The 26,923-nt window shown below is 47.2% G+C and overlaps 2 protein-coding genes across 11 annotated transcripts in view; both read right to left on the bottom strand.

Annotated features, from left to right (window-relative positions):
- The window catches only part of mfsd14a1 (major facilitator superfamily domain containing 14A 1), an 18,256-nt gene extending 13,014 nt beyond the window's left edge, over window positions 1-5,242 (bottom strand). Inside the window, exons 1-2 of the mRNA XM_035414891.1 lie at window positions 5,015-5,242; window positions 1,970-2,065 (exon numbers count right to left, since the gene is read on the bottom strand). Of these exons, the coding sequence (XP_035270782.1) occupies window positions 1,970-2,065; window positions 5,015-5,098 (180 nt within the window). The 5' untranslated portion in view covers window positions 5,099-5,242. The remainder of the gene's footprint in view (window positions 1-1,969; window positions 2,066-5,014) is intronic.
- A 9,134-nt stretch (window positions 5,243-14,376) lies between these two features.
- LOC118225161 (unconventional myosin-IXb) overlaps window positions 14,377-26,923 on the bottom strand; it is a 66,603-nt gene continuing 54,056 nt past the window's right edge. For 4 of the 10 annotated variants that reach the window (XM_035413223.1, XM_035413227.1, XM_035413226.1 and 1 more), the window contains 17 exons: window positions 25,318-25,436; window positions 24,337-24,446; window positions 23,191-23,336; window positions 22,707-22,814; window positions 22,378-22,548; window positions 22,141-22,182; window positions 21,914-22,025; window positions 21,585-21,658; window positions 21,289-21,481; window positions 20,997-21,125; window positions 20,765-20,870; window positions 20,485-20,616; window positions 19,779-19,902; window positions 19,359-19,403; window positions 18,463-18,581; window positions 17,808-17,935; window positions 14,377-17,154 (listed from right to left, as the gene is read on the bottom strand). In XM_035413223.1, coding sequence (XP_035269114.1) covers window positions 16,745-17,154; window positions 17,808-17,935; window positions 18,463-18,581; window positions 19,359-19,403; window positions 19,779-19,902; window positions 20,485-20,616; window positions 20,765-20,870; window positions 20,997-21,125; window positions 21,289-21,481; window positions 21,585-21,658; window positions 21,914-22,025; window positions 22,141-22,182; window positions 22,378-22,548; window positions 22,707-22,814; window positions 23,191-23,336; window positions 24,337-24,446; window positions 25,318-25,436 — 2,268 coding nt within the window. In that variant the 3' untranslated portion in view covers window positions 14,377-16,744. Of the gene's footprint in view, window positions 17,155-17,651; window positions 17,714-17,795; window positions 17,936-18,462; window positions 18,582-19,358; window positions 19,404-19,778; window positions 19,903-20,484; window positions 20,617-20,764; window positions 20,871-20,996; window positions 21,126-21,288; window positions 21,482-21,584; window positions 21,659-21,913; window positions 22,026-22,140; window positions 22,183-22,377; window positions 22,549-22,706; window positions 22,815-23,190; window positions 23,337-24,336; window positions 24,447-25,317; window positions 25,437-26,923 lie in introns of all 10 variants that reach the window. The other 6 variants (XM_035413230.1, XM_035413232.1, XM_035413225.1 and 3 more) reach the window with 4 other exon arrangements.

The following is a 26,923-nucleotide window of genomic DNA, read 5'->3' as shown; positions in this document are numbered from 1 at the left end:
GGTCTCACAGCTGTGGAGGTCCTTCAGAAATGCCACGCGGCCCTAACTTCACTCAAAACCACACACAAGGCCCTCTGGCTCTCTCAGCTTCCCCACAACAGGCTCATGTCTGGGGTTCCCCTGCCTTGCTGATAGAGGCTGCAGCCTGCCATTTCACAGGGAGCCAGGGCTCCATGGGGAACCAGCCTTTTAAAGAACACAATCAGACACCTCCAATAAGGCCGTGTGACTGCTGTGTGTGCCTCAGCAGGACGGTGAGAAATGTCACGGGCTGCTGAGGACTCTGTTCCAGCTCAGGCAGCGCGGGCGGGGCGGGGGGACAGGGGGGACAGGGGGTGCTCCCGTCTGAGCCGCTACACAAGCCCGCCCCGCTGCAGCCCCTCTCTCCAAACGAAGCGGCCACCGAAACCTCCAGCATCACCGCGTTACACATCGTTAACTCGCATAATCGTATTTATATTTGGGGAATTGAATCCGCATTAGGAATTTTCCAGCGTTTGTTCAAAAAGGTTACCGCGCTGCACACACTGCACACGGTGAAAACGCAAAGCAACAGCAGGTCGGCAGTTCCACAGGGCTGGCCTAACACCTGGATGAGCTGAGGAATCTCCTGCAGACCAAACGTCTGCCTGGACAATGCTTGACCTGGACCTCTGCCACGTACACTAGGACAGTGGTTCCTAAACCTTTTCATTCAAGCCCACCTTTTGTAATAGGACATTTTTTTGAAACCCCCCTGACTACTTTGGGTCCACTTGGTTATTTACTTTCTGGTGCACCTCCAGACTCAATCTTCAGAAGTAGAGAGGCAATAAACCAAAGTATACATTCAACTGTCTTAGGCAGGGGGGTATCTGAGTTCATATGTACATTCTATGGTACAAGCTCAGAACTCAACCAGAAGAAGTAGGGGGGAGAAATATACATTCATCCATCTTGGGCAGGGATCAGTCTAACAAAATGATAATTATGAATAATTCAATGCAGGGCTTTGACTTTATTAGTCTAACTGTGGAGTCAGAGCCTTTGTGTGGGTGAAAGACTCGCTGCTCCTCATGAAGAGGGGCTTTGGGAGAGGCTGAGGCTCCAGATCCCCCCCCCAGGAGATAAGACACAGCCTAGACACAGCGTCCACGCACGCTGACAACCCCTGCAGGAGCGCCAGGCAGACAAAGAGCTCTCTCCCACAAGCCCTGTCAGACAGCGAAGGAGGGAGAGACGCTCACATCGAGAGGTGAGGTATATCTGTGCATTTAAGAGGCACAGAGCCTTGCTTTGGGTATGATGTAGATGTCCACACAAAATATATGTTGCATATACACACAGGCAACACACAGCTTTAAAGGCTACTAGCCTTTCTCACTGGATCCATTGCCGGGTGCTGCCTCATAAACTGGCCTTGTTATTATTATTTTTATTAAAGTGCTTCATGCTTTTACTTCATGAAAATACTCCAGGGCTGCCCAGCCCTGTTCCTGGAGATCTACCGTTCTCTAGGTTTTCAGTCCAACCGTAACAAAGCACACCTAATTCAACAGATAGAGAACTTGTTGAGCTGCTAATTAGTAGAATCAGCTGTGCCAAATTAGGGTTGAAATGAAAACCTACTGTACATTAGACCTCCAAAAACAGGAATGAGCAGGCCTACAATGCACTCATATGAAATCTGTGTTTAATATTATTTCACCTATCCTGCGCACCAGAGCATGTCCAGACGAAGGGGGCTTTGCTATGCAAAAGTTGTGTAAGTCGCTCTGGACAAGAGCGTCTGCTAAATGCCTGTAATGTAATGTAATGGTTCACAAACCGGCGCATGTGTCATCCTGTCCCTCTGTCTGATTAAGATTCATTTACGCATATACTGGTGCTCCTCTCCTGGACAGGCGCTTCCAGAAGTGCTAAGAGCAGGAGAGCAGGAGGCTGGGGGACAACAGGGGCTCTCCTCTCCTGTACCGCGCGGCGCGCTTACCGTGAGCATCGGCGTGGTGAGCAACCCCCAGGCGAAGAACTCCAGGAAGATGACCACCACCGCGTGATACACGCTGGGCTCGCCGATCCCCTGGGGCTGCGGGAGGAGAGACGGGCTGTTAGCGCAGAGGGAAACGGGACCGGGCGCTAACTGCAGCCGGCCTGGAGGTAGAGCCATTACACTGAGATGCTAACCCTAAACTTTCCTGCCTGCCGTCGAGCTGGTCTTCGCTACAGAAGGTAGCATTCTCAGCAGTGCTTCCCCCATCCCCTCCACGGTCATTAAAAAACTGTGTTTCTTTCTTCAAGCACTTAACCTGGATCGCCCTCACCTATCATTTACATACACTGCATTAAAAACAATAATGAATTTCAATATAGCCTAATGTTTTTCAAATTAGCAAGAAGCTTTACAGAGCACTGATAATAAAAGGCAGCCTAAACAAAAATCTAAACAAAACTGAATAAAATGAACAGTTCAATTTACAGGAAGCAGTGAAAACAAAATTAAATAAAAGCAGGAAAGTTTGGTTTTAAATTAGGACAATAAGCCATTATGTGGACCATCATCATCATGTGAGCTTCCAAAGTATTCAGGGGCGAGAATTTTCGAAATTCAAGCCACCGAGCAGATAAACTTCAGCCAAGGGTGTTTCTGGAACAGGTTCTGTTTACTCTCTAAAAACTAAAAGTCATTTGCACAGGGTCAACGGTTAAACCGCTTGCCCTCAAAAGCACAATTCACTCTGCTAAAGGGTAAGGCAGAATTTGAAATAAAAGAACGTGAATAAAGGATCTCTGATGATGGAGATGAAACCTTGGCAGCCTGGTGTAGGTCCTGAATGGTGACGGCCTGTCTAACATTGCCCAATTAGACAGGTGAAAGAACAGGGAATAGAATGAGCTCGAAATGTATCATCTCCAACCACGATGAACATTCCAGCTCAAAGAGAATAGTGCACAGTCGTTCTATTGCCCAACAGCAGGAAATTTAACAACAGTGCCCATGCTCAAAAATGCACAACTGCGATTTTAAAAAGTTAACTACAGTCTACATTTAATGTTGATGATAGTATAATATGTCCTGTGAACTAAGCCAATCAGGGTCGATTGACTGCAAATGAAAAGCTAAGAACAGGGCTGTAGTTTGCTGTATGGCTCAATGTGAAATTGTAATCCAGAATGTATAAATCAGGACAACAAAATAATAGCTTATATGTACTTAGCCATGGCAAATTTCAATCAATTTGCGGATTTGTTATCAGTCAGAAAAATAACTCCCAATGCAAAAACAAACTGACTGCAGGCTATTACATTTAATATGGAAAACAGTACTTAGGAACCATTTTACTTTACAAAGTCAAAAGTTGGGACTGTGGGAAACTTATCTGAATCAATCACAGAATTTACAATTTAAGCTATGAGAGGAAAGAACCTGTTAAGCACATGACTGTCATATGGCATAGATGTAAAAATGTTAAAAGAAAGGATGCTTATGTTTGGTTGATTTTTTCTAAGGAGCAGACCTTTTAGAGCCATAACAAGAGGAGCATAACTTAGGAAACCACTCGCATTACAGTAATCGCAGTAGAAGAATATAACCACATAAAATTCTCCTTATTTTTAACGCACTGTGTATCACCTGACTTTATCGTATAACCTGCCAAATAAAACGTTTGACAGTGGAGACAGACCAGTAATCGCATAATCATACACGTATGCTTTCTTTTTGATCTGATTACATTCACGGGAATTTGTAACAAGTTTTCTCTTTTTCTTATAAATCCACACGCCCCACGTCAACCGGAACAAAGATTTTAATGCAGGTAGCTACCCAATCTAAGGTAAACAAGACACCCTCTTGGCCCCTCTCTCAGTCCATCTGGACAACAAAACCAGTTACCATGATAATGTAACCAAGCACATTAGCAAGCTATGTTACTTCAGACTAATTCAAACTATTGCAGACAACCAGTGGGCTGGCAAGCTAGTTGACAGTTCAATTTCCACCATTAACCAACTATAATGGTACTTAAATTGCTAGCAGGTAACGTGTGTTTTAAAATGTTTTGAAATGGGAAAAGTAAGCTAGCAGCCAGCTAGTTAGCCAACAAAACTGGGCCATTATTATATCAATTGCCCATAATGCAGGTTCACTTGACAAACACCACTAGCCATATGTTACCGTGTCTTAAATGCATAGTGCAATTCTAATAAACTAGGTATGAATAGAAAAATCGTAACTTGAAAGTTGACTTTAGTTTAGCCAGTTTAAGTGCACTGCTAGACAAATATCCAGCCAGCTACAACCATAGGTAAACTAGTCAGCTATCTACAAGCAATGCTAGCTTGCTGAAAAAACCAATAACGTCAAGACATGTTCTAAACGCCGTCATTCAAGTTATATTTACTACTAGTATCTAAACTTGGTTAGCCCGTTACCATTATGTTTCTGGTTAGCCTAGCTTGCAAGTACTGCCAACATATGGTTTAATGCAATCACCAGGCGCTAAGTTTGCCAGCTAGCTAGCTACTAGAAAAACAGCAAGCTAGGTAATGCTAGCTAATGTTAGAGAGCCTGTAAGCCAATTGTTTCCCAATTCTGGTTAGCTAACGAAGCAGATAGACTAACGCTAGCCAATATTATTCAATTCTATGCGCTAGTTAGCAAGTGAAACATATGGGATACCCAGCACAAGTCAACATAAACTATCCCCACCCTCTTCCACGTACATAGCTATTCAATAGGTTTGTTTAGCTAACGTTAAGCAAGTAACGGTATAGCTAGCTAGCATTCATCTGATGTAGCACTGGCTACTTTCCTTTTATATGCAGTAACCATTGCTCAGCTACCAAGACGGCTTCAATTGCCAATCTTCTAGGACAGAACAACACAGATGTCGCTTATAAGTTAGCTTGCTAGCTAAATAAAATATCGAGCAAACACACTGAGTAACATTAGCTATCATACGTTTTATAACAAAACTACGTTTTTATAATGTTAACGTTGGCTAGTCCACCAGAGAGAAATAAATATTTAACTCACACTGCCTCCATCTTTTATTATAATTTTCTTCGCCAAAAGAATGCTGCGGTTCAGCCGCTTTTTCTTCTTTTTTTCTCCAGTCATTGTTAACTTGTATCCATTCTTGTTGACAGAAAAGGAACATATATTTCAGGACTCCGAAAATGTAAAATGATTTCAATGATTTCCTATCTCCCCACCTCACTTAGCCCCATCTTCCTGAACAACCCAGAACCCTCATCACTTACACAACACATGAACACGATTGGAAGTTGCGAAGGGCAAACATAACTGTATCCTAACGTGATTGGGGGGAAACTACGTTTGTCATCCAAGCCTAGAAATCTTATTTGCAGAAGTCATCTATTCATTTTTGTCCACGGTCTATGAGTGGGTCTGCCATCTTCGTTAGCCCCGCCCGCTTTACGCCACCAACAAGTGTTTTTGAACGTGTTTCCGAAGATTGGGGACATTTCATGTACACGTTAGCAGGTTCATAGCGGAGTCCAGTGGTTCAGAATGGCACTGGACATTGAGTGAAAGCTTCAAATAGAGACCAACGCATACTCTGACGTCGCGCTCCAATAATCCTTGATTATTGTGTGACACAGAAAGGGAGATTACACAAAATGTATAATAATGGCAGGCTATTCAGTCCAAATATTGAGGCGTGGCTAATATAGATGAGTGAGAAATAATACATTACATTACATTATAGGCATTTAGCTGACGCTCTTATCCAGAGCGACTTACAACAGTGTAACCAAAACTCAGGATCAAGTCCACTTAAGTCCATTGAACAACATGCAGATAAAAAGCCTTTACTATGATGCATACATTAAGGAGAAACAAGATAGTCTGAACCAAAAATTTTTTTTTTTTTTTTTTTTTTTTTTTTTTTTTTTTTAAGTTATGGGAGGGGGTTTAGGGAAGAGGAGAGAGGTACACAGAGAAGAGGTGCGTCTTGAGTTTCCGTTTGAAGGTGCTCAGACACTCTGCTGTTCTGACCTCCACTGGAAGATCGTTCCACCATCGTGGGGCCAGAACTGCAAAGAGTCGAGACCTTGTTGCTGCTCGTGTTGGGGGAGGAATCAGCCGCCCTGTAGTAGCCGATCGGAGCGATCTGGCCGGCTTGTAGGGTCTGATCATCTTCTGCAGATAACCAGGAGCTGACCCCTTGACTGCTTGGAAAGCAAGCACCAGTGTCTTAAACCGGATGCGAGCTTGCACTGGTAGCCAGTGGAGGGAGATGAGGAGGGGAGTGACGTGGGAGTCACGAGGGAGGTTGTAAACCAGACGTGCTGCTGCATTCTGGATGAGCTGAAGGGGTCTGGTGGCTGATGCTGGGAGGCCAGCCAGGAGGGAGTTGCAGTAGTCCAGACGTGACAGTATCATGGCCTGGACCAGGAGCTGTGTGGAATAATTGGTGAGGAGTGGTCTTATTCTGCGGATATTGTACAGGATGAACCTGCACGACCGGGTGGTTGCCGCGATATACTCAGAGAGTGACAGCCTGTTGTCGAGCACAACTCCAAGATTTCGGGCACTCTGTGAAGGGTGTAGGGGAGTGTCTCCTAAAGAAATGGGCAGATGAGAAGTGGGAGAGGTAAGAGAAGGAATATGGAGAAGTTCCGTTTTGCTTGTGTTGAGCTTGAGCTGGTGTTTGGTCATCCAGCTCTGGATGTCACTCAGGCAGGCGGATATGCGATCGGAGACCTGAGTGTCTGTGGGAGAGAAAGAGTAGAAAAGTTGAATATCATCTGCATAGAGATGATATGACATGCCATGGGCGGCAATAACAGGGCCAAGGGACCTAGTATACAGAGAAAAGAGGAGGGGACCAAGGACAGAGCCCTGAGGGACCCCAGTTGTGAGGGGACGAGGAGCTGATACTGCACCGGCCCAGGCAACCTGGAAGGAGCGGCCGGAGAGATAGGACGCAATCCAGTTGAGGGCTGGTCCGCAAATTCCCAATTCTGTCAGGGAAGACAGAAGTGTAGGATGGTCAACGGTGTCGAAGGCAGCTGAGAGGTCAAGAAGAATTAGGACAGATGAACGGGATGCTGCGTGTGCTGCGTGGAGAGACTCAGTGACGGAGAGCAGGGCAGTCTCCGTCGAGTGACCGGGTCTGAAACCAGACTGCTGAGGGTCTTGGAGGTTATGCTTAGAAAGAAAAGAGGAAAGTTGGTTAGACGCAGCACGTTCGAGAGTTTTAGATAGGAATGGAAGAAGGGATACCGGTCTGTAGTTCTGGGTGAGGCAGGGGTCCAGTGTTGGTTTCTTCAGAATGGGGGTGATGTGGGCTCTTTTGAAAGATGACGGGAAGGTGCCAGAAGTCAGGGAGGAGTTAATCAGGTGGGCGATGAAGGGGATGATCTCTGGTGAGATCAGCTGGAGGAGGGTAGAGGGGAGGGGATCAAGGGCACAGGTGGTGGGACGGTGGGAGAGCAAGAGTTGGGAGACATCAGGGAGAGAGAGTGGGGAGAAGGTGGAGAATGTGGGGAGGGTCATAGAGGGGATGGGGGGAGGGAAGGGTGGGGAGTCGGGAGGGTCAAGGGAGCTGCGGATGAGTGTGACCTTTGCTTCGAAGAAGGCTGCGAAGTCTTCAGCAGTAAGGGAGGTCTGAGTTGGAGGTGAGGGTTTACTGAGGAGAGAGGAGAAAATTGAAAACAGTTGCCTGGGGTTAGCAATAGATTTGTGTATTTTAGAGTGGTAGTATGTTGCCTTGGCAGTGGCAACTGCTGAGGAGAAGGAGTTCAGTAGGGACTGGTAGGCAGAGAGGTCCGTTGGCATTCTAGACTTCTTCCAGTTCCGCTCTGCTGCACGCAGGGCAGTCCTGGAAGATCGCAGAACGTCAGTCAGCCACGGGCATGGAGGAGATGGGCGTGTGGGCCTGGAGACAAGAGGACAGAGGGTATTAATGGCAGTGGAGAGTGATGATAGCAGGGTGTCAGAGGCCGAGTCAGAGGGAAGGGCAGAGAAGACATCAAGAGGGGGGAGGGAGGCAGTGACACAAGGGGCAAGAGAGGAGGGAGAAAGGGCGCACAGGTTACGGCGGACAGAGACAGTAGGGCTGGGTGGAGAGAAGGGGTGTGGGTGGGAGGGAAGGGGGAGTGAGAAGGAAACAAAATGATGATCAGAGGTATGGAGAGGGGTGACGTTTAGGCCAGTGCAGGTGGTGTTCCTCAAAAATACGAGGTCGAGGAGGTTGCCAGCCTTGTGGGTTGGGGGAGAGTGCTGGAGGGAGAGGTCGAAGGAGTGGAGTAGTGGAAGGAAGGCTGCAGACTGGGAGGCTTCAAGGTGAATATTGAAGTCTCCGAGGAGGATGAGGGGGGCACCATTCTCAGGGAAGGAGCTGAGCAGGATGTCAAGCTCTTCCAGAAAATTTCCCAGGGGACCTGGGGGGCGGTAGATGACAGTTGCACATAATAAGTTGCACATATAAAACGCTACAATTTTTACAATAAATAGGCTACCAGGAGAGATGCAATGGAAAGCTGTTACACTGAGTGATTAAAAATACAGCTGTCGATCACCCAGTATTGCCTCAGAAGTATTGACTCAAAATGTATCACAGCAAGTATGGTATTTGCACCCATGACGGTGGGCCTAAACAAGCCAAGTCACACTTAGCATAATCGCCTCATCCGTTTCCTCATTTTCCCTCACGTGAGGGAATGAATCACTATAATTGTCAGAATGGCATAATTACCTTCCATCTTGCAACACCATCTAAAACACATCTGTTCAGGCTTCACATTTGTTCCCATAATGTAGACCTGTCCTATATATAGCAACCATTGCTTTAGTAAATGACACAGGGTAGCATAGCCCCTTTAATTCAGTTTGGTTACAATATGTACAGCCATCTAATGTTGTTCTTATGGGCGGTGGTAATACAGGATAACTTCTCTATGATTTAAGGTAATTATGCGTTTACAGGTTATAATTAGGCTCCACTGTATGTTCAGATAAGTATGATGCATGTTGTTTTTAAGAATAATTGTCAGGCTTTGAAAGAATCGGCACAGTTCAATATTTGAAGGGTTAGGGCTTAGGTTTAGGCTTAGGGTTAGGGTGTAGAACATTACAACGGCTCCCCCCATCACAGTACATGGACTGCGTTGTTGGTCGGGGGAGACCAAGGGCAATGCACAGGCCTACGCCTGTCGAGCACAACTCTCAGTCTTGGCTGTAATCCCGGATGAAGGTTTGCTAATTTAACGGGAGTATGTTCTGGGGAGTAATGAGGAGTCTTTCGCCGCGGGATTGCGCTGGCTACTTTCCATTGTCCTTGGACAATATACTCAACCAGTCCACCTCCATGCTACCATGTAGGCTACATGATTTAATGTTTTAACGAGAGGGTGATTATGGTGAGCACAATAGGAATCATGACCCGCGAGATGACCCAACGAACGTACGAGCTGCCGAAAGCCCGATCGGCCGAACGAGTAGTCGGGCGATTGCACAAATGAATGGTTAAACTGGCGACCAGACGAACACTTTCAAAAGCCCGGACCGACGAACGAACGAACGGACGATCGAACAGCCGAGCAATCGAACGGAAGTGGGTGAACGGCCGAAAGCACGAACAACCGATCGATCGAGCAGGCGGGCAATTGGACGGGTGAATGGCCGAGCATGCGACCAGACAGAGCGACTCAAAAACACGAACTGACGAACGAACGGACAAACGGACAAACGGACGATCAGACGATGAGACACCCGATTGGACACTACACTCAACCAGTCAACCTCTGTTACAATGTATACAATTTTATGACTCCGTTAAATATTATAGTTTGATTAACCATTTAACAGGAGGATGAACATAGGGAGAGTAAACACGGAATGAGCCGCGAGATTGCGCTGGTCATTCTCAATGCCTGACTGGGAATTATACTCACATGTTCAACTTCCATACTACAGTCAAAGGAGTTGGAGGGCGAGTGGGTGAGGATTTTTTAAAATGAACTTTTAAAATAGATTTTGTAAACAGTTTATATTAATTTGCTAGATCATTTATAAGGTTGTTATTTAATAAATACTTCGTTAAATATCATGGTTTAATTAACCATTTAACGGGAGGATGAACATGGGCAGAGTAAACAGCGAGTGATTACCGCGAGATTGCGCTGGTCATTCACAATGCCTGACTGGGCATTATACTCACATGTTAAACTTCCATACTACAGTCTAAGGAGTTGGAGGGCGAGCGGGCAGGGGTTTGTTCTATATTAACTTTTCAAAACGGTTTATTAAGATTAAATTATTGCTTTGCTATATTATTTATAAGGTTATAGTTTTTTATAGACTCTGTTATATGTTATAGTTTAATTAACCATTTGACGGGAGGATGAACATGGGCCGAGTAAACAGCGAATGATTACCGCGAGATTGCGCTGGTCATTCTCAATGCCTGACTGGGCATTATACTCACATGTTCAATCTCCATACTACAGTCTAAGCAGTTGGAAGGTGAATGGGTGGGGGCTTCTTCTATAATAACTTTTCAAACAGATTTGTAAACGTTTATTACGATTGAGTTACTTGTTTGCTAGATTATTTATTGTTTATGAAAGACTGCTCAGTAGAGGGGTTGGGGATAGGGTAAGGGTTAGGGTTACTGGTTAGGGTTAGGCCTAGAGTTAGGGTTAGGGCTAGGGTTAGAGGTTAGGGGTTAGGGTTAGGGGTTCGTGTTAGGATTGTAGTTAGGGTTAGGGTTCGCTCTAGGGTTAGGGTTGGGGTTAGGGTTAAAGGTCAGGACTGGGGTTGGGGTTTGGGCTAGGGTTAGGGTTGGGGTTAGGGTTTGGGGTTCGTGTTAGGATTGTAGTTAGGGGTAGGGTTCGCTCTAGGGTTAGGGTTAGGGTTAGGGTTAAAGGTCAGGACTGGGGTTGGGGTTAGGGTTAGGGGTTCGTGTTAGGATTGTAGTTAGGGTTAGGGATAGGGTTAGGGTTATGTTAGGGTTAGGTTTAGGGTTTGGGCTAGGGTTAGGGTTCGGGCTAGCATTAGGGTTAGGGTTGGAGTTAGGGTTAAAGGTCAGGACTGGGGTTGGGGTTAGGTTTAGGGTTAAAGGTCAGAACTGGGGTTAGAGTTGGGGTTGGGGTTAGGGTTAGGGTTGAAGGTTAGGACTGGGGTTAGAGTTGGGGTTGGGGTTAGGGTTAGGGTTACGGCTAGGGCTTGGGTTATAAGGTTAGGGTTTGGGGTTCGTGTTAGGATTGTAGTTAGGGTTAGAGTTAGACATATCATGCCATTTGAACCATGTACATCACCCAGGGTTGAGCACCAACCAGAAAAGAAGATCATATTGAGGCAACAAAACAATCTGGCAGGTTCAACACATACCAGCAACAGCCACGGCAGTTGTGTATCACCACTGCTGTCAAAGAACAGTATCCCGTGTTCTTGTGATAAATCCTCCCATTTGATTCAATTGATCTAGAGAACAATCCTGCTTTCCCCATCCCTTCTTGCCCACCTTCTGACAACTACTATACATCTGACAGTCACATATTTCTTTTCTCATTTATTTTCTTAAATTTTTTTAAACAGATGTCTACTGAGTATAATATATGATTTGCTATCTGATGAAGCAGCGTGAGATAGCAGATGCTGTCTCACACAATCTACAGACAAAGTACTGCTGAAGAGTACCTGCTAGTGGTTCCTTCAACACATCTGAGCACAACTAATTCCTCTTCCAGGGACCCAGTGCTATTGTGTGTGTGTGTGTGTGTGTGTATACACTCACCGACCACTTCATTAGGTACACCTGTTCAACTGCAAACTGCACCCGTTAACGCAAATATCTAATCAGCCAATCATGTGTCAGCAACTCAATACATTTAGGCATGTAGACATGGTCAAGACGATCTGCTGAAGTTCAAACAAAGCATCAGAATGGGGAAGAAAGGTGATTTAAGTGACTTTGAACGTGGCATGGTTGTTGGTGACAGACGGGCTGGTTTGAGTATTTCAGAAACTGCTGATCTACTGGGATTTTCATGCACAACCATCTCTAGGGTTCACAGAGAATGGTCCGAAAAAGAGAAAATATCCAGTGAGCGGCAGTTCTCTGGGTGAAAATGCCTTGTTGATGGCAGAGGTCAGGAGAATGACTAGACTAGTTTGAGCTGATAGAAAGGTAACAGTAACTCAAATAACCACTCGTTACAACCGAGGTATGCAGAGGAGCATCTCTGAATGCACACCACATCAAACTTTGAAGCAGATGGACTACAGCAGCAGAAGACCACACCGGGTGCCACTCCTGTCACCTAATGAAGTGGCCGGTGAGTGTGTGTGTGTATATATTATATATATATATATGTATGTATATATATAAGAAGCCATCTTGAGGAAGGAAATCTCAACCAGACCAACTCCCACACAGCTCCAAATTCAGTACTGCTAAATGAGAGAATCAGAATTTAGCACTGACATGTTGGTTTGTACTTGATGTCCTATAAAGGGTAACGCACAGACACATTTGCGAAACGGGCATTCCCAAAAAAACAACAACAAACAGGCCAAACACAAAAACATGTAGGCCCAAAGTGATGTTCTCAGAGCTTCACGTTTACTCTGGCACGGCAGTTGGTAGACAGTGGTCCAAAAATGAATGGACAGTTGCACTGTTTCAGAACCAGAGATGTGATATGTGGGTTGCAATACAGCACGGATGCAGAAAACACTTGGCTTTTATTGATGGCTCCACAGCAGTTCTACAATGTTCTCACGCAATACCTGTTGTCACAAAAAATGCCCTCGCATTCACCAATGACAGAGCATGGTCAAATGCTACATGCACTATAAAACTTCCATGGAACAGCATGCTGGTGGAGCACTTGTGGGATGCATGGAAATAAGCATGCAAGTTATTTTTCAGGTTTGTTGAACTGTATAGCGCAAGCCTCACTATGTGAAATGGCAAAGAATAAGAATTTGTATAGATATTTTGATATTGCCTTTGGCATTTTCACATCAGTTGTGATCATTTGATAGCAAGAAATGGCAGTCACAGAAGACAATGAACTTGAGCGAAAAAATTTCTGTAACTAAAACACAAGTTTCATGATTGCTGTGAACAGTAGTCAGAAAGCCTGTAGGCTGGGAAGAGCCGGAAGAGTTGAGTTTTCAGCCCACGCCTGAAGACCAACTGACCCTTTTATTTCTCAGCATGGGTTTCAAAAACCTACAATTATGCACACGCTGTAATTTAAGGTCAAATTACGATACTTACACAGCCCTGTTTTTCACTAATATGGACATTTTTCCAGTGAACCCATATATAAACGCCAGGAACATTTGCCAAAAATGAGCAGGTCACTCCTCGACAGCTACATTGGCACTGCCGGAGAGATTAAGTTGTCTGAAAGATAGACATCTGCTTTACTGTACAGAAAACAAGCACACTTTCTCCTTTTTCTTTTGCGTACTCTTCTGGAAAAATCCACGGTCAAGGTGATGTGGTGAAGATCACATCACCGTGGCAACCTATTGAATGTTTTGAGCATAGGGTTACACAGTCAGTGGCCAAGCAGGAGTATAGAGCATGCAGATCTCCAAACATATGTTAAGAATTATATTAAATACAAATTTGCATTTTCAAAAGGAATCTTGTTCCCATTTTCTCTTGCAACTCAATGTCAAATTATATTCGTAGGCCGGTCCCATCACTGCAACACTGCTTCGGGTACTCCAGAAATACGAACTGTGGAGGACCCGGCAAACACTACCACAAACTGACATCACAAATACGCGTGTAGTGAAGCTACAGCTGTAGATGAATCTTCCAAATGCATTCAACTTCAGTTGAGATCCATTACGCTATAGTCAGTTGTATTAATTATTGTTGAATATATAGTCTGTTCAATCAAATATGACTTGTATGACCACATAGTCTTGTGTTGACTGTAATAAAGTAGCAATGCGATACGCCCAACAACTCTTGGATCAAAGCTCGTGTTATGAAATTAATTTTCCAAACAGGCTCCCATTGAGCAGATCTTACTCTTTCTGCCAGAAATAATTTCCTCTGTATATAACTTGAAGCAACAAAGGACATATTTCAACAGACATACTTCAAATACTTTCAGAAGCACGACCAAAACTTGCAATACTCGACACGTCTTTCCTTCCCACTGAAGCAAAACGCACACTTACCTGCATAAACGAACCCTCACAAAGCCTTTAATAAGAGCACAGGCTTTTAACACTGGGCTACAGGCCCATAGTCTTTACTGCAACACAGAAAAAGCAGTCCTTGGGATGAAACGGTTACGGTTGTAAAATGTATAACAGAGATGACTTTGTCACTTTCCGATATAATTAACAGTTTCTCCAGAGTAAAAATGTATGAAACACTGAAACATGCCAAAGACACTGGCACTGAAACTTTATTCTTGCTCGTCCTCACCAGAACAACAAAAAAAAACAAAAAAAAAAAAAAAACAATCTGTCAAAGATGAATAGCATACATAAACAGAAAAGGAAAATACATAAATCAGTTAATCTACTTGCTACTTTACTGTCAAACGAGCTCATACTTTACTGTCAAAACACTCATTCTTTTCATACAACTGTATCAAATTCCAGGAGAGAAACTGAGAAGTACACCAGAGAGAGAGAGCATTCTAGACCACATGCAAAACATCTGTATGCCATTTGTAACCATAGATAAAAATGAAAATCAACTAAAATACATATTAAAAAGAATCTCTGCCTGCACGGCACATGAGGCGGTCTTGATGCTAATCCACTTCTGCCTCAACAAGGTGTCCTCTGCAGGTACGGAACCTCATGCCACGCACACGACATCTCACGGGTCCGTTAAGCACAGGCGCTCAGAATGTTCTGGTAACATCGGTATGCCGTGTGCACCATACCAAATGCTTTGGCCAACTAAAACACAGACATTCAACACATTTTTACAACAGTCTCACACACTTTCCACAAAGACAGAGGACCCAGAATCAAAGTTTGTATTCCAGCACAAAGACCATTTAAAGTGAGCAGGGTGAAGAGCATCCAACATTTATAATCCTCTGAGCCTGAAGCCCGACGAGCCATTCGGGCCATGGAAAAAATGCAAAGCAGCAAGCGTTTTAAAAACATTCTGAAAACGGTTTCAGTCAGGCGGTCGCGTGCATTGTCTTCTTTTCAGTTCCGGATTCTCAATTGTCACGGCTAAAAACTTCGGCCAATTTAAAGCCTCATGACAGCATCTGATTTTTAAATAATTAAATACTATAATGTCAATTTATTGCCATATTTTTCATATGGTGGATTATGGACAGCGGGAATGTGACAGGAGCAAGGGAAAATGTAAGAGGACAGCGACACATCCAGGAAGAAGTTAATGAACAACGAATTGGAGGAGTTCTAGATCGACCACGTTAAACACATTCCACACGCGGCAGAACACAAACTGACCCTTGTATCGACGGTCTTTAAAGACACACGGCATCTGAAAGACTGGATCAACATGTGCCATTCATTTAAGGCACTATATACAAGCGGTTTTGCCATTTTGATTACTCGTGGAATTCAAGCGAACATACAGTAGTGTGGAATGGAAGCGAATGACATGTCCTGTTATGTTGAGGAATGTTTCAACTTGTGATGACGCAGCAAAAGCTTGGCGATCTCTGGTCCCATCGAACAGTAAAAGATTACCGCTCACAGCAAGGCTGTCTTATTGGCATTTCAGTTGCTGTATATAACCTGGCGGTTGGTGGCTGGAAAGGAACAGAAGGGAAGCTGCTGAGGTGTCTTTGTGGAAGATTCAATGAAAAGCAGGGGGGGTGAATATTAACACACTCCATCTTCAAACAACCAATAACTGTTATTAGGAGGGTGGTGCCATTTAATCACGCCACCAATAACATTCACCAAACAACAATTGCACCCAAATGACATTAGTGATAACGTGACAGAGCACGACTGCACCCCCGGGTTTACAGATCACCACCCACCCCCCCACGAGACTGAGGGAGCGAGCGGAGCCTCGCACACGTCAGAAGCAGCAAACCCGTGCGGTTTGGCCTTCCCCTGTCCGAGAGAGCCCAGTGGCCAGCGCCCCCGCCATAGCGCCCCTTTTCCCTTTGAGGAAGGAAGTCCGTCCGTGTCATTTCTTCTTTCCGAGGCGAACGGGGGAGTGGGGAGCAGCAGCCAGGCAGACAACGCGCCGAAGCAACACGAGAGGAAAAAAAAACATTTAAAAAGGCTAAAATAACTGTAACATTGGAACAAGTCGATTCAGTTGTACCTACAGCATGGAATCCGAACAAACCCCTTCAGCCAAATAAAACGGATAACCAGACAAGGAATGGAATTTAAAAAGAAAAAAGAACAAGAAAACTGTAAGGCACACTTTGAGTAGAACTCTGCTTGGACCCCAGACACAGTGCACGATGCAAAGAAAAGAAAAGGAAAGGTGGAACTCAACTTGCCTTAGGTAACGTTAGTCCCATTCTGAAGAAAAGACAGCAAAAAATGAAAAAAAAAATTGGTCCATATTAACGTCTTAGTTGCTGCCTAAAATGCAGCTCAATTTTCAATCTGTCTTTTTTTGTAATAAAACTTTACAGTTATAGTATAGAAAAAGTGCTTGGAGAGACAACATGGGTTTTCATTATTATCGTGATCACAACTCTATCACAATTAGACACACAGGGGCAGCGGGGACGATGGCGGTAACAGTATCCGGGGTCCTCTCCTGCGCTCCCGAGCACGCTCAGTCTCCGGCTAGGCCTCGTCATCGATGTACGGGATGTCGGGGTCCGAGAAGCGGCGGGTGACTTTGGCGAGCTGCCAGTCGCTGGACGCGGGGGGGGAGGAGGAGGAGCAGGCGGCGGGGGGAGAGGGGTAGGCCTCCTGGCCGGGGACGATGTACAGGGATTGGATGCTGTCTTTGCGGCGTGCCGGCTGGTCTCGCCTCTTCACCAGGGAGAAGGAGCGGGCGGCACGCAGGGGCAGAGCCTGCACTGACGGGAGGGTGCGGACCCCGTGGGGCAGCCTGATGGTGCTAGGGATGATGGGGAGGCGGCGCTGCAGCTGTTGCCGGGCGACGGGCTGCGCGGCCGCCGGGGGGTCCGGCTCGGCGGGTTTGGGGAGGCCGGCCGGCCGAGGCTTCCTCTGGGCCGCGGTCATCTTCCCTGCCGTGAGGATAACCTGGTTAGCTACGGTGCACCCGCGACCCCGCCCGACTCGCCCCAACACCTGCACGGGGCCCGGAGGAAGCGCACGCTTGCCGAGGCCCAGGAGAAGATCCGAAACACACCCATCTCATTAAACCAAGATCATGCCACTGCCCAGCCTCCCCTCAAACGTGCAACCTGTGTTAGTAACCTCCCCACAGCCTCTTGACTCCGTAATAGAGCTGGGTGAAATAGTTATTTGAAATACTTTAACCCTTCAACCTAAAATTCCAACACATTACCGACAACTTTCGTGCAGCTGTGCGTGTCGGTTTTTAACGCGTTTGGGTGAAGGTTCTTGGGGATCTGGAGTTTTTTCAGTCTTAGCGGCATCTGAAGCGTTAAAGTATTTTAAACGCGTGTTTGACCCAGGTGGGCTTGTTAACCACGGCAGACGGTCACGCATGCACTTGTGCTTGCAAAACACACAGTATGTGATCTGGGAGCTTCACGACCTGCTACAGAGCAGTTGGCACCGTCACCTTCTTTAAATGCACCACCACCGGCCTCTGCAAACCTGTACCAGAAATGAAAGGGGCAGAGCACATGGACAACATGAACCGGAGCGAAAAATAGGAGGAAAAAGGTGGCGACTGTACCTTAATACTGACCTTCGGCGTCCGAGCTGACCGGCCGGTCCTCCAGCAGGCTCTCGGAGCTCACGGAGGCCTCCGAGTCCAGGTTCTCCTGGTCGGAACCGGGCTGTTCCAGCTCAGGCAGCCGGTAGGCCAAGTCCTCCCTGCCACACGGAGAGAGAAGATCAGCCAATGGCTGCGAAGAACCGTCTCCCCAGCAACAGACATCAGCCAATGGCAGCCAAGTGCAATCACCCCAACAAGGGAAATCAGCCAATGCCAGGCAAGAGCCATCTTCCACACAACAGAAATCAGCCAATGGCAGCCGACAACCGCCTCCCCAACAATGGACATCAGTCAATGGAAGCCAAGAGCAATCTCCCCCACAACAGAGATCAGCAAATGGCAAGCAAAAGCTGCCACCTCCAATATTAAATCCACCAATCACCCCCTAACGCACGACTGCCCAACCCCGTTCATGGAGATCCACAGTCCTGTAGGTTTTCACTCCAACCCTAACAAAGCACACCTCATTTAACAGCTAGAGATCTCGTTGAGCTGCTAATTAGTAGATTCAGGAGTGCCAAATTAGGGTGGACATGAAAACCTACAGGAAGGTACAGTAGATCTGCAGGAACAGGACTGGGCAGCCCCGCCCTGACCCAAACCCCACAGGTGGCCGCGCGCTCACTTCTCCTGCTTGATGGACTTGATGCGCTCCATGAGGGTCCTCTCCCCCTCGGTGTCCGAGTCCGCCGGCTCGTTCTCGGGGACCACGCTCAGATCAGAGCATCTCGTCTTCTCGTGGATCTTGGGAAGGAAAGCACAGATCGGTCAGTCCCCGGCGTCGACTGCTCCGGGTCACTGAGGTTAGTAGATGAAGGTGAGTAACTGTATGCCCGTGTTAAATCAAACGCCATTCAGGCTCTGCGGCACGTCCACGCTGATACCGTGAAGAGAGTTTAATCTTAATGGCAACTCAAGCCAGGCACTTGACAGATTAAGAGCTGGGGACAATGTCACTGTTATCCAAAATGCACGTCACGTGACCTGTATCAAACAGTGTTAATGAAAAAAATTCCTTTCAAAGAAGGGAACAATGTAGAGCCCCTCCCACACATCCAACAGTCAAGTCTCACAATTCCAGGATACTTTTGGTGATTTTCAAAGCTTTAAACGCAAGCAAAGAATACAGAGAATCCACATTTTGACTCATTTCTGGTAATGCATTAAAAACAGTTATTTTATTTTAAATGTACTAATATATTTCAGGTGAAGGTCAAGTTCATGCGTGTAAAAGCTCTGAAAATGGCCGTTTTTTCCCCACACAAAATGGATCCCAATGTAGGGGCCACATCAACAGGGCAGGAATAGCCAACACCTTCTCTTCTCTGCGATGAATCCCCCTTCTCAAAAACAAACAAAACACAAGACGAAATCTAAATAAACATGCAACACGCTGTGGGTTAGTAAGGGGTGGGGGTGGGGGGGTTAACATCTCCAGGCCATGCATTTGGAAAGGTGAAGATGGCAAACTGCATCGCAGCCCATTTTGGGAATGGGAACCAAGGCAACGCGGGTACCTACCACCGCTCCTTTGCAAGGAGAAAACCTGAGTGGTAAAGGCCAGTACTACAGAAAAAAACAAAAGCAGAACCAGGACATGGGGCAGGTTACACTCACCGCAGGACCAGCACCATTCACAACACCAGGGCAGCAGGGCTGCTCGGACACGCTCAGGCCATCAGTCTATGAACACTGCCTGAACGCTAAACGGCTAAAGCAAAAAACGCAGCACCCCCTAACCCAGATTAAAAACGTTTTTCTTGTCGAACAAAGAAAAACTCAATAGCGGCACCACATTACACGGTTAGTTGGACGTCGTCTGCATGGCTGGGGCTGCTGGCTTCGCTACCTGAATCACACACATGTCAGACGGACAGGAGTGCCTGATACAGGAGAGGTTAGACTAGAGCTGGAGCTTTCGGTTCCCCGATCCCCGATTACCGTGTTCTGCCTCTTCAGCTTCAGCTGATTGACAGCCAGGGCCTGTGCGTACTCCAGCTGCTCGATCTCCTCCATCTTCTCATTGTATCGCCTGGTCTGCTCCACGATCAGCATCTCCAGACACCTGAGCCAAAGGCAACGTCAGTGCTGGTTAAATTAACCAAACTCTAACAAACTCAAATGTACTGAACTCAACCCAAATTCAAATGTACCAAACTCGAACTTAAACTCATAAGTACCAAGAACTCAAACATACTAAACTCTAAACTTAAACTCAAATGTGCCAAACTCCAACATAAACACAAATTTAACTTAAAACTCTAACTTAAATGAACCAAAATCAAACCCAGATGTACCAAACTGTAACTTAAACTCAAATTAACCAAACTCACTTTAAAAATCAAACAGGATTATGCTAACAGTTAAAAATGTTGTCAGGGACCGAATTTTCTGACTGTCGCATTTCATATTAAAAAAATTGTTTCCTGAACAAAGCTTTCCCAAGCTGTTCAAGAATGCTTATCACTTAATTATCACTCTCTGCCTTGATGAAATTCCTAAACTCCTCCATCTTGAGTGTGAGGCCTAATGGCTGACTGTTTTGATGACTCACACACCGTTCACACTTCCTCCACCTGCACCCATTTAAGCACCAGGCAGATTTTCACACGGATCTCAGAGAAGCAGCCCGCAGCGGGACACTCACGTGGTGGTCTTGGCCACGTCCTTCATGCTCATGAGGGGGTCGGCAGTGTCGGGGCAGCGGAGGATGCAGGGGGCGAAGACGATGGCCAGGGAGTTGGGGGACATGCGGTTGTGCTCCTCCTCCTTAGCCACTCTGTATGGGACAGGGACAGAGGAGTCAGCACAGACGCACAGCTCTTCGACCAAACCCAACTGACTCTGTATGCGCACTAGCGTAAACACGAAATGGAACAAGAACAATGAGACACAGGAAAAAAGAGGGGGACCCCCCCCGTACCCACCTGACAAGATGGAAGATGAGTCTTTCCAGAGTGGTGAAGTTGCCACTAGGAAGCTGATCCAGCACTTTGTAGATGGCGTGGAGCTGTTCTTGCTTCTCAGGCAGTTCTGGAGAAGAGAAGCGGCCAGTGAGAATGAGCGGCCAGGCATTCGCGCTAAAACAATTTCCTGTTTTTAATCTGCACGCGAGGCCTCGACGCTCAGCGTGCGGGACACGGCTCTGCTAGGACTCACCCACGGCGTGCAGGAAGTCGCTGTAGTGGGTGAAGGTCATGAGGGGGTCGGGCAGCTCCCGCAGCCACTGTTTGACCAGGCCGGTCACCGTGTGGATGGGGTAGTCCTCCAGACACACCACGTGGGGGTCTGCAAGCAACGCAAGTAACCGTTAGAGAACTCCAACAATTCCAGCGAGCTTTATGCAAAAACCGCTTTCCTGATATGACTGCAGATGTTAGCACGAGGAGGTGGAAGAGGGAGAGGAGGTGGAGGAGGGTGAGGAGGTGGCACGGGACAGACAGGGACTCACTGCACTCCAGCAGCTGGTGCAGCTCCTTCATGCGATTGGCAGAGCCAGACTTGCGGTAGATGCCCTCCGTGTACAGGCCGTTCATCTCCACGTGCTCCAGCATCATCTCCAAGACGATGGGGATGGGGTTCTTATCGCTGATCAGCAGGCAGACGTGAACCCCAAAGTGCTGGGAGCCGGACTCTTCCTCGTACTACACCGGCCAACGCAAGCACAAACAGGAAGCCTCGTCGGTTACGCGTCGCAAAATGACTACCGCGCACTTTGACAGTTCCATGACGTTTGGGAACACGTACCTTCTTGGCGCAATAGGTGGAGCAGTCTGTTGTGATTTTAGAGAGGCACTTCCTGTGGCACACCATTTTACAAGCTAGGTGAAAGAAAACCAAAGAGCTGTGCTTACAAAGCATGAACAAATGAACCATACCAATGTCTGAAGCCATGTTAAAAAATAGTATATTAGCATATCTGATACAAACTTTAACTATACTTCAAGTACCCTGAAATATAGAACAGTACACTTCAGGTATACTTCAGCATACTATTTTTTCCACATGGTAAGGCTTTGAGCATGCCTGCTCTCCGCCCCCACTGCGTGAGACACCAGGGCATTGTGGGTACTCACAGCTGCACATGCAGGCCTTCTCCATGCCCCAGATGTAGGAGCTGCACTGGTCACAGGACTGCACGATGTTCACCTGGTACGTGTTGAACATGTGGTCCAGAGGGTTCTCCAGCTGAACACAAACAGTTAACTCATTCAGAGGAGCTCCTGCTCACAGAACACGCGTTCACTTACACGCTGTAAAGCAGCGCTTGGGCTGAACATCACGCTACGCATGCGCTACTTACGCTCTTGTCCTTCTTCCGCCTTTTCTTTCGCGCTTTTGCAGGCTGAAACACAGTGACCCGACAGAAAGTCAGTCACCTGACAAATATCTACACCTTTTGTATGTTTTAGTTCATTTCTAGTGGTGGCGGGTGTATTGTAAAGAATACAAACATTGAATATATATTACATACAAGGGGGGGGGTTAATACTTCTGGCACAGAGCCTGTGGAAGTGGGCAGAGCTGTGAGGGAGGGTACCTTAGCTGGCTCCGCCTCCTCCTTCTTGATCTCCCCGCGAATGAAGCCGTCCAGAACGGACTGGAAGAGATTCACCACCAGCTGTTTCTCAGCATTGGGCTTATCCCCAGCCAGGATGGCCACCTTGTTCTCATAGCCAGTCATCAGCCCTTTGTAGCCAATCTGTGGCTTCTGTCAGGGAGAAGAAGGATGGGGGAGGGGTTGTTTTCCTCAGTCAGTACCACCATCATCATCATCATTATCAGCAATCAGTAATTTAACCTTCTTGTGACCACAATGCTTTGGAAAGTTATTGCATGTGGCGCTCTATGATTGGCTGCAGAACTCACCGAGAGCGAGTACATGGTCTTGATGACCTGCCTGAACTGCATGGTGGCCGTGATGAACATCTGCTCCGTCGCCGACAGCTGCTTTCCCCGTGAGCGCAGATCATTCACCTGCAGAGGGAGAGAGAGAGAGACAGACAGAGAGAGAGAGACAGACAGACAGACAGACAGACAGACAGACAGACAGACAGAGAGATATTATTCAAACAAGCAGAGGAGGTTACTTTCCTATAAAACAGCTTTCCTGCTGAGAAAGAAACCAGCAGAGAGAGAGAAAGAGAGAGAGAGAGAGAGGCATAGAGAGAGAGAGAGAGAGAGAGGCCGATCCCCATTCCACTCTGAGTTTACCGCCGCAGCGGGGGAATCGCACAGAGCACAGAAGCGGAGCAGCAGCTCACAGACGAGCGGCTCACAGACGAGCGGCTCACAGACGAGCGGTCTGACCGCGCGCGAGCGGACGCAGCGGCTCCTCAGAGCGCCAGCCCACCTGATTCCCCAGGAACTCGTCCAGGTGGCGCAGCTCGTTGTCGTTGGTGATCTGGCGGTCCAGCGAGGCGTTCCACTGCTCGGAGACGCGCGTGGCGCGGCTGATCTTGATGGTGCGGTTTCGGTGGACTCGGCTGCCCGAGGGCTCTGTGTGTGGGGGGGGCGGGGGGGGGGCGGGCAGAAAGGAACAGGGTCACACTCAAGTGGCCAAAACCAGGCTGCATTTTTGAAGTTCACTTCCTTGTCTTGTCGAGAGACCTTACTCACTAGTGCCAGTGCCACCCGGTCCAATGTAAGTCAATGGCAACAATACGGTCACAATACTAAACCGATCATTTTTTTCTCCACAAGAAAATGCAGTCAGAATAGGTGTTTTTTCTTCATCTAATATCTCCCAAACTCCCGATCTGTTAAGTTACTGCGTTATTTGGACAAGACTGCATTACTCTGTGGACGAGCCAGGGGCAGTTTGTGTCACAGTCTCCGGCTCCAATTTGTACAACATGCACTTCCCAGGCTTCAGAACCCTTTTCACCAAGCCCATGGGCTAACAGTGACTTTGTTCATATTTTTCAACAGTCTATGGTCACAAAACCAGTATCTTATTTTATTTTCATTTATTTAACCAGGAAAACCCCATTGAGATCGAAATCTCTTTTGCTGTTTTGCAACACAGTTCATGGGTTTTATTTCCTTTCACATTCAGCATTTTTCTGATACCATCCAACCAAAATCGAGCAGCTTAATAGGAACAATAACAACAAAGACAGCCCACATATCTAATATGAATCTAATATGAAATCAACCCATCATCAGTACAGACCAAATATGAATAATTATGCAGTTCAATTACAATCATCTAAAACACAAGTAGTCTTAGTGCTACTAGTATTTAAACCTGTCTCAAGATTTAGCTACACCACAGAAAGAATTCACATCACCGTGTTCAGATGATACTGGGAAAACAAGATCCTCCCCCTGAGGTGACTGTGTCATGCATTGCAGATCACATGCGTACTGGTGTTGCAAAATTAGTATTTGCAGTACTAGCTGTATTTTCCTCTGATGTTTGTAAGTGGACCACAAGCCACTAGAGGGCAGCACTGTCTCAAGCTGGGACAGTCAGGGCTTGGTGTGGGACGGTTACCCTCTGCTCCTCTCTCAGCGAGGCTCTGTGCCAGGGTGAGGTCTCCGTCGTCCGGCGTCTGTGCCTCTTTGTGCGGACGCTTCTTCAGGATCTTCCTCAGGAACCCCGATCTGCAGGACAGGAAACGCAACCAACGTGGATCAGAAAGCCATCAGGCTTGTGCGAGGAAACCGTGCTTTGAGTGGAGTATCTGTACCGTCTATCACTCAACACAACACAATCTTTGCTCCTCCTATGTTACACTGGAGCTGTATCTATTGCTAAATCTAAACCTCTATATACACATCTATATGCCTTGACTTGTCTTCACATATTCAGTAGTGGAATATGAAAATGTAATATAACACCAATAATAAGGCATGCAGAGATTTAGCAGGGCTTCCTAATCTGTTTGGACTTAAGCAGGTTTGTCAAGGTTGCCTATGATGAATTCTAATTAATTTCAACAATTAATCCACTGGTCAGACTAATGAACCGAAAGGCCCCACACTAGGGGGGCTGGGTGGGGGGACACTCAATCCTGAGCTAATTTTAAAAAGTGGAATTTTAGGAATCCACCCGGCTCCGAAAAAGCCTCTCTGTGCAGCTATATATGGGAAAATAAAAACTTCCAGCATGCGCCAAGGAGCAAGGAGCGGGACAGCCCGGTTACAGGGGGGAAGAGGGGTGTCCTGTCAGCCCCAATGGGCAGAATTCCCGGGAGAGGGGGACTGCAGTTCCTGCTGGGGATCAGTTCTCCCTGCAACAAAGCGCCTTGTGGAAGGCAGGCCCAATCACATCTGCCTGAACAACGGCACAAACCGCTGTATGCTAGCCCTCATGCACGTTTGCCATTATGAACCGCCTTCCTGTCCCAGAAGGGCAGGAAATCAGATTCTGAATGAACTGAGAGAGTGGCAACAACGTGGGCTCGGTTTATTTTTTTTTGGGTCAGCAGTCCACAGTCCTCCCCTCTAGTGGGCACTGGGAAATGTGGCGTACCTCTCCGGGGTGGACGGCTGTGGAGGGGCGGAGTCCTGGTGACCCGGGCTGTCGTTGGGCCTCCGCTTCAGCGAGCTGAACTTTGCCCCGTCAGGGCTGATCTCTGTTGGGGACTGAACCTGCAATACCATAACACAGTCACACCGAGATGAGTGCACAATGCACACACTTCCAGAGAGAGTGGGAGAGAGTGAGGGGGGGGGAGAGAGAGAGAGAGAGCGAGAGAGAGAAAGAGAGGGGGGGGTGAGAAAGTGATAGAGAGAGAGCAAGACAGAAAAACAGACAGAGCAAAAAAGGAAGAGAAAGAGTGTGCGAGAAAGAGGGAGAGCGAGAGAGAGCAAGAAAGGAGGAGAGACAGGAAGAGGGAGAGAGGTAGACAGAGAGGGAGAAGGAGAGCAAGCAAGAGAGCAAAAGAGGAAGAGAGAGGGAAAGAAAGAGAGAGACAGAGAGAGAGAAAAAGGGAGAGAGAGAGGAGACGGAATGAGAGTGAGAAATGATTCAAAAGAGAAAGGAACCAGCACTTTGTATGACAGAAGGACCCAGAGTTCACACAGTTTGGCCTGGCACAGGCATAAGGCCCATACTCACAGCCAACACCCAGGGTTAGTCTCATTACCCCGCCTCTTATCACCGCTAGCCACACCCACCAGAGGTTATCATTCACTGGCCTATATATCATCACCCCACCTTCAACAACCTCAGGGATTTCATCAACAGGATAACTGCATCTGCTGATCACTGATTGGTTTATCACCGACCCCAGACCAATCCCGATTAATCCCCAGATATAGCAACACTTGCACGACACCCAACCCATCGCCTGAAATTCAACCTTTCTTCCCAGCTGCTTTTGTGTGATGCAAGAAGAAAATACCCTCCTGAAAGAGGAGGATATGATGCAGCTGTGCTGTGTGTGGCACGGACAAGCCCAATTAGAGTAATTTAGCCGGGACGTAAAACAACTCCACGAGAAACAAGCCACATATACAAGGAATCAGTAGCAATAAAGCTAATATTACAGCTAACACTAAATGGTACAAAACGGTAAATGAGAACTAGACCGAGTTTCCCATTGACTTCCACCGCCAAAACGTTGCACGGGCTCTAGTGGATACAGCCTAGATCAGAGCTCGATTGGTCATGTCTGAGGAGTGAGAAGCAGCGGAAGGCTCAGGATGAACACCAGGATGAGAAAGGTCAGAAGTAGGCGGAGCCCTGTCCTCTCGGCCTGTCATTGGCCTTCCCCCTTCTCCGTACGCGCAGTCGGTCGGTTTGCTGAGCGCCCCAAAGCGAGGGGGGGGGCGGGGTCGTCGCAGGCTGTACCTGGACCTCGGGACTGAGCTGGGCTTTTGGCTGGGACCTGCTGTAGTAGACGGACCCCGCCATGCACATGGGACGCAAGGGGATGCCGCAGAAGTCCGTATCCGCGTCCTCCATTTCCGCGCTTTTAAACATCAAGCGGCTACGGGCAAAGGCTAGCCGCTGTTTGTTTTTGTTGCGCTTGCGGAAACGCGCCCTGACCTACCGGAGCCAGAGAAGCACAAGGAAGACATGATGGGCTCCTCTGAGACCTTCCAAACCCCGCCCCGGCCCCCACCCCACCCCG

Source organism: Anguilla anguilla, chromosome 4 (assembly GCF_013347855.1).
Source record: "Anguilla anguilla isolate fAngAng1 chromosome 4, fAngAng1.pri, whole genome shotgun sequence".
Classification (NCBI taxonomy): Eukaryota; Metazoa; Chordata; class Actinopteri; order Anguilliformes; family Anguillidae; genus Anguilla; species Anguilla anguilla.
This window is presented reverse-complemented; position numbering and strand designations above follow the sequence as displayed.